This window comes from Cornus florida, unplaced genomic scaffold (assembly GCF_030987335.1).
Source record: "Cornus florida cultivar Cherokee Brave unplaced genomic scaffold, ASM3098733v1 CherokeeBrave_3.0.0_Hap2_Chr09, whole genome shotgun sequence".
Lineage (NCBI taxonomy): Eukaryota > Viridiplantae > Streptophyta > Magnoliopsida > Cornales > Cornaceae > Cornus > Cornus florida.
The window spans coordinates 40765925-40783208 of NW_026775579.1; the positions used below are offsets into that span (position 1 = coordinate 40765925).

General features: G+C 34.9%; 1 protein-coding gene across 2 annotated transcripts; it reads right to left on the reverse strand.

Moving 5' to 3' along the window:
• Positions 1 to 4843: 4843 nt before the first annotated feature.
• LOC132273730 (DNA mismatch repair protein MLH1-like) lies at positions 4844 to 16850 on the reverse strand. Of its 2 annotated transcripts, XM_059774777.1 has the most exons (8): positions 16299 to 16850; positions 16009 to 16181; positions 15559 to 15631; positions 15027 to 15161; positions 14716 to 14910; positions 12996 to 13094; positions 8791 to 8872; positions 4844 to 5158 (listed from the first exon to the last, which is right to left on the reverse strand). In XM_059774777.1, the coding sequence occupies exons 1-7, from the start codon at positions 16302 to 16304 to the stop codon at positions 8855 to 8857; spliced, it is 699 nt and encodes a 232-aa protein (XP_059630760.1). In that variant the 5' UTR covers positions 16305 to 16850; the 3' UTR covers positions 4844 to 5158; positions 8791 to 8854. The 2 variants fall into 2 exon arrangements, with proteins under 2 accessions (XP_059630760.1, XP_059630761.1); XM_059774778.1 differs by lacking the exon at positions 4844 to 5158 and having other exon boundaries at positions 8795 to 8872; positions 14700 to 14910; positions 16299 to 16848.
• Positions 16851 to 17284: the final 434 nt, after the last annotated feature.

Here is a 17284-nt window from a genome sequence, read left to right on the forward strand (position 1 = left end):
ATGGCATATAGAAAGAAATAGCAATGAGAGTGAGGAACACTGCACCAAAGAAAGCTTGGTTGGACGAAAGATATGAAAGAAACTTGATTTTGTCATTGATGGATCGGACTATGCGAGAGTACTTGGGATATGATAGATTAATGCCTGCAAGTACATCATCTATCGAGGGATTGGTGACAATCAAATTTGAAGAGAATAATGATAGAGGGAAAGTGTGTGCGATATGCAGGGATGATATGTTTATTGGGTCGGAAGTGAGTCGCATGCCATGTTCTCATACATACCATCAAGTTTGCATTTTGGAGTGGCTCAAAAGGAGTCACATGTGCCCCTTGTGTCGCTTCGAGTTGCCAAGCCAACCACATAGAGCAATTTAAATATTTTTCCCCTTCCTTTTTTCTTGTTTTCTGTTCTATATATGTAGGCAAACTACTGAATTTTAATTTTACATGATTATAGAATGTTTTTTGCAGTAGGATGTAATTGACTTGAAAATCCAAATCTGGAAAATATGTTACAAAAAATTAGTTGATGATATTTTTGTAAGTTACTGTCATAAGTAGAATTTATATATTTTCCCTGATGTGATTGATATATCTATAAAACTATATATGCATGTCCAACAAAGACGAATACTTAGGTAACACACCCAGAAATTTATCAGAGTGAGTTAGTCCGTACCATCTTATTCACTGGAACCTTTTGCAATTTTGAACCTGTAAAGGGCGAGGCAACAATATGGAACAAACAAATATACTTATTAGACATGCCAAGAGTTGAGTCCAGCCAACAGAAATAAAAAAGAAAAAATTATGCATACCAGAAGGTGGACTAATGGTTTTAGGCACAAGACTGGATGGAGAGGGATCAAGGTGTTGCCTCATACATGAAACCAAAGATGTCCAAAATAAGTGAAACGTTTTGGAAGTATGTATTTCTCCAAAATGCAAAGCAAAGCAGAGCAGAAACAGCACCAGCACAGGAAGTACGAATTCTTAATTTACAGAAGGATAAAGATAGATAGACAGATGTAGAGAAAGAGAGAGAGAGGACCTCAACAGATAATGCAGGTTAGAAGAGCTTGCAACTGTTTTCCATTTTAAAGAGGAAAAAAAAAAAAAAAAAAACAACAACAACAACAACAAAAACAAAAACTACTGTTTCCACACCTTATCTACGTTATACGTGTCCCACGTTTGCAATTACATTGGTACTATTTAGATATGTAAACGTCAAAACTTAACCTATCGATTGAGATGGTATTAGGTAACTTTGCGATGTTGGGTTCAAATAATGACTTGGTATCAGTAAAATGACTTGAAAAGTCGCTAAATGCCTCATTCATTGCCCTTATCCCTAAGAAGGGAGGCGCTTCTGACATTAAGGATTTTAATCCAATTAGCTTAGTGGGTTGTATTTACAAACTCGTGGCTAAAGTGCTTGCTCTAAGGATGAGGGAAGTAATGGATGGGATTATAAAGATAGATAGACAGATGTTATGAAAGAGAGAGAGAGGAACTCAACAAATAATGCAGGTCAGAAGAACTTGCAACTGTTTTCCATTTTAAAGAAGAAAAAAAAAACAACAGCAGCAACAACAACAAAAACAAAAACTACTGTTTCCACACCTTATCTACGTTATAACTGTCCTACGTTTGCAATTACATTGCTACTATTTAGATATATAAACGTCAAAGCTTAACTTGTCTATTGAGATGGTATTAGGTAACTTTGCGATGTTGGGTTCAAATAATGACTTGGTATCAGTAGAATGACTTGAAAAGTTGCTAAATGCCTCATTCATTGCCCTTATCCCTAAGAAGGGAGGCGCTTCTGACATTAAGGATTTTAGACCAATTAGCTTAATGGGTTGTATTTACAAACTCGTGGCTAAGGTGCTTGCTCTAAGGATGAGGGAAGTAATGGATGGGATTATCTCAGATTCCCAAAATGCTTTTGTCGGAGGACGGCAAATTCTAGATTCAGTTTTTATTGCAGGCGAATGTGTGGATTCCAGATTGCGAAGTGGTGTTCTTGGAGTTTTATGCAAACTTGATATTGAGAAAGCGTACGATGATGTGAATTGGAATTTCCTACTATATTTGTTACAAAGAATGGGGTTTGGAAGTAGATGGAGGAAATGAATTGAGACATGTCTTTCGTCTGTCAAGTTCTCAGTTCTTGTGAACAGATCTCCCGCTGGTTTTTTTGGGTGTACTCGGGGTTTAAGACAAGGAGACCCTTTGTCGTCTGTCCTTTTTCTAATTGTTATGGAGGGCTTAAGCAGACTCATGCGAAGGGCAGAGGATCTTAGTCTTATTAAGGGCTTTAGGGTGGGAAGATATTTAGTCCATCAGGTGGAGATTTCTCATTTACTTATTGCGAACGATACCCTGGTTTTCTGTGATGTTGATGTGTCTCAACTTAGATATTTGAGGTGCATCCTGGATTGTTTTCAGGCGGTTTTCGGGTTGAAAGTCAATGTAGCTAAGAGCGTGCTTATCCTCAGGATATTTCTTCTTTAGCTGCAGTCCTTGGGTGTAAAGTGAGTTCTTTTCTCATTAGTTATTTGGGTTTGCCCCTAGGGGTTTCTTCTAGGAGAGCGGGGAGTTGGTATCCTATGATTGACAAGTATGTGAAAAGATTGGCAGGATGGAAGAAGCAATACTTGTCTAAGAGGGGTAAAGTTACTCTTGTAAAGAGCACTTTATCAAGCCTTCCCATAAATTTTTTTATCTATGTTCCAAATTCCGTGCTCCGTTGCTGATAGGATTGAAAAAATTCAAAAGGATTTCCTTTGAGGTGGAAGGGGAGAAGAGTTATCACCTTGTCAAGTGGGAGCAAGTTTGCAAGCCTATGAAGTTGGGTGGTCTTGGCATCAGAAGATTGGTTCCTTTTAACCAAGCTCTCCTGGGCAAATGGTTGTGGAGATATGGGAGGGAAAGACATCATCCTTAGCGAAGGCTAGTCTCATGTCGGTTTGGGAAAGAGTTTGGCGATTTGTCTAGCCGTCCGGTTTCTCTTGTGGGAGGAGTCGAGGTGTGGAAATTCATTCGGAAGGGATGGGATGTCTTCTCTTCTCATATCAGATTCAAAGTTCGTGACAGTAGATGTGTTCATTTCCGGGAAGATCTTTGGTGTGGTGGCCAGCCATTATCTCGTACATTTCCCAAACTATACAGTATTGCAGTTGATAGACACGCCTACGTAGCTGACTATTATCAGCTTGATAATAGTGGGATTACGTGGGACGTACACTTTCGGCGTTCCTTTCAGGATTAAGAGTTGGACGAGGTATGTGTTCTTCTGGATCAGTTGTATCGGCATGAAGGAGTTGGCAGAGGTAGTGACGATCTGACATGGATTCCCTCTTCCCATGGTCGTTTCGAAGTGTGATCTTTGTTCTTATGTCTTTCTAATTTTGATGGCCGTGACTTTTCATGGAAGACCATTTGGCGTTCTATGGCTCCAACTAGGGTGGCATTCTTTGTTTGGACCACTGTATGGGGTAAGATACTAACGATTGATAATTTGGGGAAGAGGGGATTGCTTTGTTAATTAGTGTTGCCTATGCAAGCAAGATGGTGAGTCAGTTGATCATATCCTCATGCACTGTGCCCGGTGGCGCACGACTGTTGGAATCTTATTCTTGGGCTGTTTGGCATGCGTTGGGTAATGCCACGTTCTTCTAAGGATTTGATTCATGCTTGGAGAGGATGTCATGTGAGAAGAGATGTACGTGATTACTGGAGAATTGTCCCACATTGAGTTTGGTGGTGCATCTGGAAGGAGATAAATAGTAGAATGTTCGAAGGGAAGGAGTCGTCTACGGCGACGCTGAAACTTTTCATTTTTTGCTCTCTTTTCAATTATGTGAAGAGGAGTTCTTGCTCCTCTTCCAATGATTTAATTAGTTTTTTGGATTTTTTAGGGCCTTAGTCCCCGGTTCCACTTTTGTATAAGGGACGCGCTCCCCTTTTGAACGCCTTTTTATTTATTTATTACTTAAGAAAAAAAAAAAAAAAAAAAAAAATGACTTGGTATCTGCATTCCATGATCAAGTGCAGTTATGGAATGTTAGCTTATCGAGCGACATAAGAGGGGTCATATTGGTTGGTAGGAATAAATCTAGTTTTCAGTAATTTATAGCCGCTACAACAAATTTGGGTTTTTACCACAAGACACTTCATGGCAAAAACTTTCAAATTTCGTGGCAAAAGCCTTTTAGCCACAAGAAATAGTTCGTGGCTCGGTCATGGGTGTAGCCCCGTCACAGAATGCCAATAACCACGACTAAAAAATTTCGTGGCAAAATGTGGACCTTTTGCCACAAATTTGAACTCGTGGTAAAATACCTTCTATTGCCACAAGCTATTTCGTTACTAAATAACAACACTTTCGTGGCAGGTGGCAATCTTGATATAAAAATTAATCGTGGCTAATTCAATCATTTTGCCACAAAAATATTTATCGTGGTAAAATAGGTCTTTTCCCAAAAAAAAATTTCGTGACTATAAATTTAATTACTCACGAATATATGTCGTAGCAAATACCCAAAATAGACCACGGAATTTATTCGTGGCTATAATTATAATTATCCACGAATATATGTCATGGCAACTACCCAAAATAGGCCACAAAATTTATTCATGGCTGTAATTTTAATCGACCACAAACATATGTCGTGACAAGTATCCAAAATAGGCCACGGAATTTGTTCGTGGAAAATGTACTCATTTTTTCAATATATTACTTTTTTTTTTGAATTTATATATATTAATAACATATTAATATAACACCAATTATAATATTACAACCTATAAATTATTAACACTATAAACAATATCAAAAATATATCACACATCAAAATGATTATGCAAATAAATAAATACTTGATATTACATAAGCCACACGAACCAAAAAAGTGTTGTTTACAACATAAACAATAAAGCCCATCACGCAAAAATAAAAATAAAAATAAAAATAAAAATTCCTGAATAAAAACAAGCTAGTATCCTAAATAGAATGTTATGAGATCTTAGACAAAAATGTACTATAGAATCCTAAACAAAAGGGTTGAAAGATCTGGACATAAACTACTTAAACCGTCTTAAACAAAAAGAGTTTGAATTCTTATAGTATGAGCTCATCCAACAATCTGCAAAACCAACAATGAATAAATACAATTAGTGCCTATGTCAAAAAAATAAACCCAAAGCTAAGTTTTCAAAATATGCTACAGAAAAGAAAAAAATATAAATAGAAAATAAGAGCACCAATAGGAAAAATAAATCAACTCATTAAAGATAAGGGAAAGTATAAATAGAAAAGACAGAATATTATTAAGAATTATCACTAAGCAACAGTGGTACAAATTTGAAGTCAAACTGGTAAACAAACTGAATCAAAAAGGGTGCAAACTCAATCCAAAAGTGGTGTCAACTGAAAGTAATTAAAAGTGGTTCATACTTGAATTGTAAATGGTGTAGTCTCAGAACTAAAACATTTTTTTTTTTAATTTATAAACTGAAAGGTCAGTGGACATCGACTTCATATTAACAAATAAATTCATCCAGACGCGAAGCTTAAGAGCAACTGGTCTCAGATGTAGTCATTCGCCATTGTTAAAGCTCCATAGAGATTTTAAGGGTTGGGTTGTGCTTTGTCCAAAACCAATTTGAGATTTTAATCTCAGAACTAAAACTTGTTATAAAGTTGAACGAGAAGTGGTTCAAACTCGAAATAGAAAACTAAAATTAATCACAAACTGATTAGTATATTTACTATAGGAATCCTCTCCACAAGAATGTTTCATTTTCTTCCTAATTAATAAGAAATATAATATATATATATAAAAAAAAAGAAACTTCCAAGAAGAAAAGGAGCATCCAGTTAGTTGATCAACAAGTCATAGTTGGAATGGGGCTGGTTTGATATGCCTAGTCCTGACAAGTTGCTTTCCATATTAATTCCAAATTAAATTGGTCTTCTAGCCAGTCATTGACTAGTTGATCAACTAAACACCCATATTCACAAACCAATCAAAGAACATCCAGAAATTACAATATACAAAATACAAAAGTAAATAACACCACCTAAAAGAAGCAAAAAACCACCAACCCATATAAAGTCCACTTCAGGCCCAAAACCACATAAAAATGAAGAACAGCAGCATAACACCAGCAGATACAATCCCAAATCAAGAGGCACAACAGGGAAATAGAAACAAGAACTACAACAATCCAGCTAAGAAATAGATCAGGAGAAAGAATAAACCATAAAACCTGGAATTAATTGATAAAAAATTCAATTATGAAGAAAATATTAAACACGTTTCAATGGCTAAAAGAGATCAGTTTACAAAAGAAAATCAATTTATGCACAAAGTTATAATTTCAAAATTTTAATTCTAATCTAAGGTATAAATACAGAAGATTGAGAGCTTTTTAAAACTTTTATCCAAAAATAAAAAATAGGAATTAATGGTTTTATTGAAATTTAATAATACTTACTGGTCTTTTAAAGAAAAAAGTAGGAATAATTGGTATTGGTCCCTGAAAGAATTCAAAAAGAAAGGTACCAAGATATCCAAAAACGTATTAAAGAGGAGTTCGACACTTGGACTTGGTGTACTAATCACGATTACAAGAATGATGTAAATAAAAGCACAAACAACTAAAATACATTGCCAAATACTTCACTTCATTTCAAGAATATATGGTATTGATCATTGAAGGCATTGTGATGATGAAAATGGATTTTGCACCTAATCAAATTCAACCCAAACGCAAGAGCAAGAGGGGGTTGACCAAAAGCTTCAAAAGTCTTTGAAAAAAAGTGAGTGAACCAAAATGAAACATGCCAAGGCTTCAATTATTTTTACTTACAACCAATAAGAATACGGAATCACTAATCTCCATCACTTTTTTTTTAGGATGCCATTTGGCAAGGTACTATGTGCTCTGCTACCATCTTTTTACATCTAAGGGTTCATGGTAAGGTACTATGTGCTCTGCTACCATCTTCTTCTTTTTTCTTTTTTCATTTTTTTTTTTTTTTTTTTTTTTTTTTTTTTTGGTCACATCACATTACCATGCATTTGAAATTGAGAGAACACAACCCTTAGAGGAGAAAATTATCAGAGTGCAGAAACAAGTAAAATAATTTTAGAGTGTCAATTTCAAAAGAACACAAGTTGCTTATGTGATCCCACGTGTGAAAATTATAGTATTTTGAGATTTTCGTTTGTTTATTTTGTATTGCAAGTGTGATGACAACAGATATAATTGAAGATTGTGTTAGGATGGTATTAATAAAAAAAGAATATCATAGCATGCCAACAGATGCCAAATCAATCAAAACTGTGTTAGGCCTAATATCTCCTATATAAACATATAAGAATCAGAATAGATCGACATTCACATTAGCCAAATACAGAGAGGTACATACTTAGTTTCCATTAGTTGATTCATTTAATTATTAAGTACTAAAAGTAGCGATTACGTCATTGTTAGATTATGCTAACGTTATATTTTTATTAAGTAATTAATACTTTTTCTGTGCCTCACCTTGCCATGCACGTTGGTTAATTAACAACAAATCAAGCCATTAAAAGAAGTAAAGAGTACTGAAATGACACATTTATATCTCTGTTTATGATATTAATGTGAAGACCATACATTGAATTATACCTGCAATATTGATTGCTAAATGAATAAATGTTGCTACTCCTATTCTACTGATTCTTATGGACTTAAAAGTGTGGTTAGAATCTGGGGACCAGTTCCCAAATTTTGCCCCATTCACCACTATTCCAATATAAGGGACACTGGTACCAAAATTTACCCCACACTATATTTACTGATTAGAAATTTGGAACATATATAACATGGTACATCCAGGTGAATACTCAAGATACTAATTTCTCATATCGCAAGGTGCCTAGCGTTCAATTAGTAAGCCTCTTCTAAACAATAAGAACCAAAACCTCTTACGACACCTTCCACTAATCAGAAAAATCTGATCTTTCCATAAAAGAAAAAACAAAAAGCGTCAATTTTAAATATCAAACTGAAACAAAAACATTCCACAATCTCTCTAACAAACATCTCTTTGAATCTAAATTTCTTATTTGTTGTTAACTTCAGTCTATCACTCTCTTATCCCAGTTTTAGCTTTCATGGGTTTTTGCCAAGACATGGATTTACCCTTAAGCTTGATTTAATTTTTTACTTATGTACGTAATCTTTTTGGTCAATCTTTCTTTATTTCTCTTATGATAAATCCACCATTGTACTCTTGGCTTTAGTATCTAATCTCTCTCTTTCTGATAAACCCATATCTCTAATTTATTAGTTTTTTGTTTTTACCCTTTTTCCTCCTCTGTATCTCTCTTCTTGTAAACCCAGATTCACATGAAATTTGGATTAATTAGTGATTAATCCAATTATTTGAACAATGGAGGTATTTGAAATGTTCATTCTATTTACTCTGTGTTTTCCTTCCCTTTTTTTTAACAAGAAATTCATGTATTTGGACAGTTCAGCAAAGTTAGGAAATTTACCAAAGTTCCAAGACACATTTCCAAACCTTGAGTTAATGTAAAAAGAATTAACAGTGTCCAACTTCCACAAATTCATATTAACCAATTTCTTTAAAAAGTCAAACTCACATTCCCATTCACCAGCTTCAATTCAAAGTTCCTAATTAAATACTATGAGAAACACCAAATAAATACTAATTAATTTACTGATAAAGAACAAAGAAAATAAAATGAAAAGAATTGAATACCTTATATTTGCCAGCAAAGTCTTCCAACTGAGATCTAAAAGTGGTGGGCTACTATTTCATAAGATCAGTTCGTATATTGATCCTAAAATCAGAAAAATAAGAATCAAAATTGATGTATCGATTTTAATCGACTTTAATCGACCAGGTTTTGCTAACAAACACACACACATATATACGTGTATAAATAGAGAAAGGAATAGATTGGAAACAAACCTAGCGGCAGCGGCCGTCTGCAAATAGCCGAACACACCTTCGCGTCTCCAATGGAGGATTCCAGACTTAGGGTTTCATGTTTGAGCCGTGTGTTATCATTTAGGGGTTAGGGTTTGCTTCAATGGTCAAATGAAAGAGCGTCAAGGAGAGAGAGGTTATGGCTTGATGGAAAGAGGGGAAAACATTTTCACAGGTTAGGGCTTCAATCCGGCCAGAAGTGTCTCTTTTCTGTTTGGGGTGTATGGTTTTGTCTGGGTGTGTGGTTTTGGCTATTGAATATGAATTTTTTATTTTTTACTAAAAATGTTAGCGGGAAGAACACCCGCCCAAAAAATCTTCCCAAAAAAAAAATAACACCCGCCAAAAAGCTTGAAATTTTTTTTAACTTTTTACCATAGTCTAGCTCAGTGGTAGAAAATTGTATTTTTACCATGAGGATAAACCGTGGTAAAAATGATCTTCTACCACTGTTTATGCGGAACTGTGGTAAAAAAAATTTGTGGTTAAAAATCATTTTTCTTGTGGTGTCTCCTTAAAACAGATTCGCCCTATTATGGTGTTTACAACTCAGTGACATCTATGTCCCAAGATGCACGGGCGTATCTAGGGTAGGGCTGGGACTCCAGCCCACCCCCAAAAATTTTTTTTTTTTTTTTATTGTTATTATTTTTTATTTTTTTTATTTTTTTTTTTAACCTAGCCCAAAAATATATATATTTTATTATTAGTATTAGTCCACCCAAACAAGCCCAAGTCAATTTTGCCACAATACTAAAATAAAGGTCCAAACCAAACAAGCCCTAATAAAAAAATTTGCTTAAGAAATTGTGTTATTAAATTTATATTTAATTTTAGCCCACCCCATTGATAATTTCTGGATTCGCCCTTGCCAGGATGTAACAACCTTTCTTTCTTCTGTAGCACCACTGCAAACCGAAAAAATGGGCACTCTCCTATAGACCGGACTCAAACTCACACTATGCTCTATGTAAGCAAGTATGCAAGAAGAGAGAATTAAGGAGGAATATGTAAGCAAGTATGCAAGAAGAGAGAATTAAGGAGGAAGAGGAAAATTCAGAAGAAGAGAAGTATTTTGAATTTTGGCGTGTTTTGCAAATGATCCCAAGGGGAGTATTTATAGGAAACAAGGTACCTTTTCGAGTGGGTGCAACCATGGGACATAATGCTTCATTCAAATAGAACCACATGCAACGTTTTGGATAAAACTTGTTCAATTCAAATTCAAACTGAAGCACTGGTTTGAACCAGGTGCAACTCTTTGATGCACGTACTGGCACCAATTTAAATAAGCCAAGTGAAAAATTAAATTAAGTCCAACACAGGCCAATTTCGTTTAATAAAAAATTAATCGGACTAGACCAGACCGGACCGGGTAAACGGGGCGCACGTGTGCATATGTTGTAAATGGTTTGGATCCAAGCTTGCCTAAGTTCTCCCTCTCTTAAAAACTTGGGTGCCCTTAGTCCCAGACCTAAATCCTAAACTTGGCTTATTTAAACTTCAATTAGTTTCATCATTTTTTCCATGTGGGACAAGTACTTCCGACATTTTGCATACCCATTTAGGCTTATCAAACACCTTACTTTGGAGCTAATTTCTGATTCACCCGGAAACGAATTTAAGAAAGTAAATATACCATATTTATCTCTTTGCGGAGAGGAACGTGTTTATCTATAGATCCGCAAAATTTTTTTAGCAAAACCTACTCCAAATTTCATCCAAATTTTTTATTTTGTATGCCCCATTTTCAACAACATATATATACACAATTGTAACCCGACCTCTATAGACCAAAACTACACAACCGTGCAAAATGTTATATTGTGGCAGTAGTACTACTATCTATAATATAGTAATTTAAAACTTCTATAATAACTCCACTTGTCTTCCCTCAATGGTTTAACATATGTAAATGAGTAAGGATGAATATTCCCTCTTATTATTATCTCTTTAATCGTCTCCTCTCTATTGAATGAATAAAAATTGTTTTTTTTGGTCGTATATTCCCTCCACATCTCTTCCTTCCCTTTGATCGAAATATAAGTATAAGTAATAAGTTTTTTGCAATAGAAACAAATATTTTGGTTGCTTCCTTCCCTTTAATCGAAATAGAAGTATAACTAATAAGTTTTTTGCAACAGAAACAAATATTTTGGTTGCAAAAATAAGTTTTTTTTGGCAACAAATCAATGTCGTCACAAAAAGATTCACAATTCGAGACAAGATAGAGATTTGTCGCCAAAAAGATAACAACTGGCAACAAGATCTAGTATCATTCAATATCCCTAAAAAAAAAAGCTTTATTATTCCCTTTTACATTGATCGATCAATAAAATTAAGTCAAATGACCATAAATGGAATTACTATGTTACATTTGATTTATTAATGTTTCTACTTACATTTAGTTTTGTTGAATTAATTATGTCTAATAGAGTACCCTTAAATTTTCTTCTCAATGACACCAATTTAAGTTTATTAGTCATCTATTAGAAAAGTTATATTATTGTGCCATTTTACCTTGATTAATGACTAAAAAGGACATAGGTGGGATTACTATGTTCCATTATTTGTTTATATTAATGGATTTATATCTCTAATTAAGAATTAAAATCATGAAATTATTAGTAATTAAAAGAAAAAATTTCATTCAAGTCCTATTTTTAAGATATTTTTTTTCCATTTAAATCCCAACTCATTAAATTTTTTTTTTTTATACCCTTACTAAATAGAATTAAAATTTTGTAGTTGTAAGTTTATTCAAGATTTGATATATGATCTATATTTTTTTATTCTACCTTTTACGTTTTACTTATTCAATAATATTGCATTATGGATTTATATAATGATTAATCTAAATTCAATATAAGAATGTTTACCTTTTTTTATTTTTTGAATGACAAGGAGTGGAATTTAAAAAGAGTGAAATTTAAGAAAATGCAATTTTGGAGTTTTATCAACAATTAATTGACTTATTTAGGTGGGGATTTAGTATTTCTAGAATCCTTATGTAAGGAATTAAAAATAAATAAAAATAGTCAACAAAGATATGAACTATGTGGCAAAAGAGTTCCTAATTGCCACGAAAACGAATTTGTTGCAAAAAAGACATTTCGCCATAATGGCTAAAAATTCGTGGCAAAATATACGATTTTGCCACGAATAAAGCATTGTTGCGAATTACTAATAGATTTGCCACGAAAATAGTTCCGCAGCAAAAAAGCATATTATAGCCACAAATTATAATTTGTGGTAAAATCAATCTTTTAGCCACAAGGAAAATAATTCGTGCCAAAAAAGCATTTTTGCCACGAGAATAACATTATGGCAAATAGCAAAGTGATTTGCCATAGAATTATATTCGTGGCAAAAGAAATTACAATTGCCACGAATAAAAATTCGTGGCAAGGATAGCATTTTGCCACAATTTCGTATGTCGTCCCTAATTTGTCGTGGCAAAATTGACATTTTGCCACAAATTTTTAGGTCGTCCTTAATATCCGTGGCAAAAACGAAAAATTTACTCCGTGGCAAATACAAAAATCTAGCCACAAGAATTTAATTTTGTGGCAAAACACTACATTTTGCCACGAAAATTTATGCGTGGCAAAAAATTTCGTGGCAAGAACCCAGATTTGTTGTAGTAAGTGTAGGTTATTTTGGTGCTTTTGCACCATCATACAGCATTTTGTAATAAGATCATTGTAAACTAGAGTATGGAACATTTAGGTACAAAAAGAGATACAGAACGTAGAAACCAAAACTTGGAACGCCAGAAAATCTAGCATGTCCTATGGAAGGAAACATGAATGACTTGTGCCCTCTCTCTGTTATTATACCCTCCTACATAAAGCTCATTAAGGTAATACAAGGGGCAGTAATCAAACTGTTTATTGAGTTTAAAGAACCAAAAAATTTCTTATCAAATGCTGAAAAGTATCTACTTGAGCTCATACACCAAGTTTGCAAATTACCTGTTCCTGAAATGTCCTTGCATCATTGGAGTTTCTCAATTTTGATTCAACGGCAGACTGTATCTTTTCAATAATAACTTCCTGATTCAAAAGACTTACCTGCATATCCACATACAATGTTCTAATTAACACTCGAACTTAAATAGATAAAAAATTCCAGTACAAAACAATCAATAATAAAAAGAACAGCAGAGAATATTACTGGTTCTTTTTTCAAATACAGTTAGTTGGCATTTCATTTCAAGGTATACTTGATGAAGTTAAGCAATCTAGGCGACCTCTACCAAGTAGTACCCCTCGGTAACACATTGTCTACACAAATGCATAAGCAATAAAATTATTCTTATTTTACATGCATAAAACCTTCACATGTTCACACAGATAATTTAAAATAATAAGCTTCAAGCACGTCAGTCAAGGTTTTGTAGCCTCAGCCCAAGCCCAAACCAAGTATATAAATATTAGTCCAAGCCCACAACAAACTCGAACTAGGCTCAAGTTATAGATAATTGGTCCTGTTCCACTTAGAACTAAAGTCTTCTTCCAAACATTTGGGGTTAACCATATGACTTATGCTTCAGCATTCCACTCTATCCAGCTCCAACGTTTCAGTTGCTCTGAGCCACCATGTCCTTATCCTAGAAACACATTTATGGCATGGACATTTCACTCTTGCTTCATAGTGCCCTCATTGGTTGCAATAATGCATGGCAAAACCATCTTGATTCTAGGCCAATTGCTTTCACTTCACCATCAATTGGTTCTACTTCTAACTTTCTGTGATTGTATCCGAAACATTTGTTATCTTGCTACACGTCCATCTCAACACCCACATTTCATTTACACCAATCTTATTAACATGTTCCCTTTTTGATAAGACAACTTATGAACATCTTCCAAATTCCCTAAAATTTTACACTCTGAGCATTACTAGTCTTGATGGAGAACGAGATGTGACCCATAGAGACGGAGCCAGGATTTCATTTCAGGAGGGGTCGGCAATGTACTTGGTAAAAAGAAAAATAATAAATAAATAAAATAAAATAACAGAATGATTGAATATGTTATAAAAGGATGGTGTGGTAATTAAATATTCAGCACATTGGTTTGATTATGACCACATATCCATTCATGAGAGTTATAGAGTTATATTTACAAAACAAACAAACAAAACATATTATCCATTCATGACAGTTATAGAGTTTTTTTGGCAATGCATTTTTGCCCAAGAAGTATGACAGTGTATCGTGGCTTGTATTGGAGGGTCTATCCCTCCAGCTCCACCTTTGGTCGGTTGATTCAGTGGGGAGTCAATGCTTTTCAAAGATAAATCTCAGAAGAATCATATTTGTAGAATGGTGTTCACTAGTGCAGTTTGGGGCATTTGGAAGGCTAGGAACTTGGCACTTCATCAGAGATCAATATCTTTTGCTTCAGCTGCGGCAACAAAGGTAATTTGGGATTTTTTTATATTGCAGGAATTTCGATTTCTGATTGGCATGGGATGTAATGCTTTTTATTTTGATGTCTTCTCTTATTTTCTTGTTCTATGTTTACTGGAAATGGAGTTTTGTAATGTGAGGGTAGGCCCTCACTTCTCCTCCTGTACTTTTTTGTTTTCTTTTTAATACAATTCCATTTAGGGGGAAAAAACAGACCACAAAATTAAAAATCTTATCCCAGTATAATATTGCTGATACATACCATCGATAAAAAGTACCATTGTTATCTTCTTCGCAGCATAATTAGAATTGGAGATGAAACCATCCATTTCAAATACTGAAGTAGATGGATCATCATCACAAACTTCTATTTTCATCAGATTGCGAGCAACTGACACCCCATAAACAGATCTGATCGCACCAAGCCTTGAGGACGTGGCAACTGAGTGAACATCTGCTCTAGCAGCTCCATGCTGCATACAATGGAAGAGTAATATGAAGAAATATTTCTCATCAGGTTAAAGAAGTTAGGAGAGAAAGAAAAGTTTACAACATGATAAAGACGAGCATGAATGGTGAAAAGACAAACCTTTCTACAGGAGAAGCTAGCATTTATGTGATGAATGGCAAACCTGCTAAGGATATCTACAATTTTAGGATAATCATCAGCAGAGTTCTGAAGTATTTTTCTCCGAGCAGTCATGTTATAAAACAAATTCTCAATCTGATAAAAAACGACAACATCCAAGACAAATAGATTAGAGCAAAAAATTTTTGTAAATTATACTTGTCTCATAAAACTTACAGTGTATCCTACAATTCAAATAACACAATGACCAATGAATTTCCCAAAAATATTTATAATTCTCATATTTTTGGGGGAAGTCGTGAACTACTCCAAATAATTCTACAATCATAAAATATTAGTTTCCTTTCTCCGCAGCTTTGTTTTTCTCTTTCCTTATTGTTAAATTTATTGGGCGTCGTCGGTTTTCTCAGTCTCAAACTTCAGTACTTAATCCCCTACAATTGTTTTTCACATTTTCCTAACCCATCCACAATTATTCTAATGCAATGATTTTCTCATATTTGTTGAGAAAGGCAAAAGATCCAGTCCATACCATTATCTGAGTTCCCTTTACAGCAGCACATGCTTTTGGTTCATGCTCCATCACACCATCTCTGTATGATACCCTGAACAACACATTTCCACTTTCAGAAATATATAAATATGCATGCCAGAGACAATGCATGTGGCAAAATCATATGCAAAGAAAGGCCTAAAACAAAAAGCACACAAACAATAAAAAGAAAGAAAAAAAAATTACAATTTCCATAAAACAGAATTGAAGCCAAATGCAAGATAGATGACACAACAGATCCCTAAAAATATAGATACACAAAGTCACATCCAATATTTCTTTTTCCCCTTTCTTGGGAGAATTGTAACTTGTACGTAATATATGTAACCTTCATCCACAGTTATATTTGTACATCACAACCAAAGTTATAAGAGTAAAAACAGCTTTATGTGAATCTTCAATCGAACAGGCGGGGCCCACAATTCATACCTATAACCATGCAATTGGCCTTTGGTAATGGTAGTGACGGTAACATGACCAACATAGGTCATGCTGGCCAACGCCTCTCCTCTGAACCCCATCGACTTAATCGACTGTAAATCTTCAAATGTAGACAACTTGGAAGTCGTATGCCTCTCGCAGAGTATCGGTAAATCCTCATACTAATCAAAACCAACAACAATAATCACTACGACAATAAATTCCAGAATCAATCTCTCTATATGTATATATGTATCTAGTGTAGTGAATTGGGAGAAGATGAGAGAGTAAGGGGTTACTCGCATTCCGTGGCCGTCGTCGGAGACTTGGATGAGTTTGAGGCCACCGTCCTTGACGGTGACGTTGATGGAGGTGGAGTGGGCGTCGAGGCTGTTCTCGACGAGCTCTTTGACGGCGGAGACGGGCCGCTGGATGACCTCACCGGCGGCGATTCGGTTGACGATGGACTCGTCAAGTCGGTGGATTTTCTTCGATTTCCATTTGAGAATTATTTTTTTATTTTTTTATAACTTTCCAAATCAGAGTCGCACTCCTAAAAGAGTTAGGATTCTTTCATAAGCCTTTAGTACACGCATGCTGTTTAGTACCCAAGTGCTTCCAAATCCAAATCGAAATCCACTTTTATCCTATTCCTACTCAAATACTGTTCCTTCTATATATATATATGATCTATGACCTACGAACTAAATATCAGTCTTCCTTCTATAATTAGCTACTGTCATCACCCTCTCTCTCTCTCTCTCGATCCACTAAGTAGTAACTAGTATTATCACACACCACCTGTCCCTCTTAGTTATCCCCTAATGGATGCAACAAAGTTGCAGGTTAAGAGTCTAGGTCTTATTAGCGGAAGGAATGATCAATCACTGCCTTCTATTCAACTGTCTCTAGATTTTAAAGTGGAAAAAACATATATCTCTTCGGATGGATCCTTCAAAACCAACACCAGACGAGACCTCATCGCACAAATCTCAAAGCAGTTTCCAAGCGAAACCCTAACCTCTGATATGATATCCGAAATGATTTCTGGAATGAACGTACCATTCCCATTAGAGGGATTTCAATACAGACCATATCATGACCACGAAACAGTGCATGAGCTTGACAAGCTCGACGATCTTGTCAGTACAGTCATGGATGATGCTCGTTGGACAGTCACTAAATTCTCAAACTGTGGCCGAAAAATACTAGTTTTGAACATCAACATTGAGAAAATAGTGATTTTGCCTAGTCAGGAGATCCAAGCAATGGACCGCGCAAAGGA

What these genes read in the sequence shown, in the direction of transcription:
- LOC132273730 (XM_059774777.1), bottom strand. An exon ending in GGCCAATTGCATGGTTATAG is followed by an intron (nt 15,632 to 16,008) that starts GTATGAATTGTG and finishes TGTGTTGTTCAG; the next exon opens with GGTATCATACAGAGATGGTG. An exon ending in CTGCGAAGAAGATAACAATG is followed by an intron (nt 13,095 to 14,715) that starts GTACTTTTTATC and finishes GTGGATATGCAG; the next exon opens with GTAAGTCTTTTGAATCAGGA.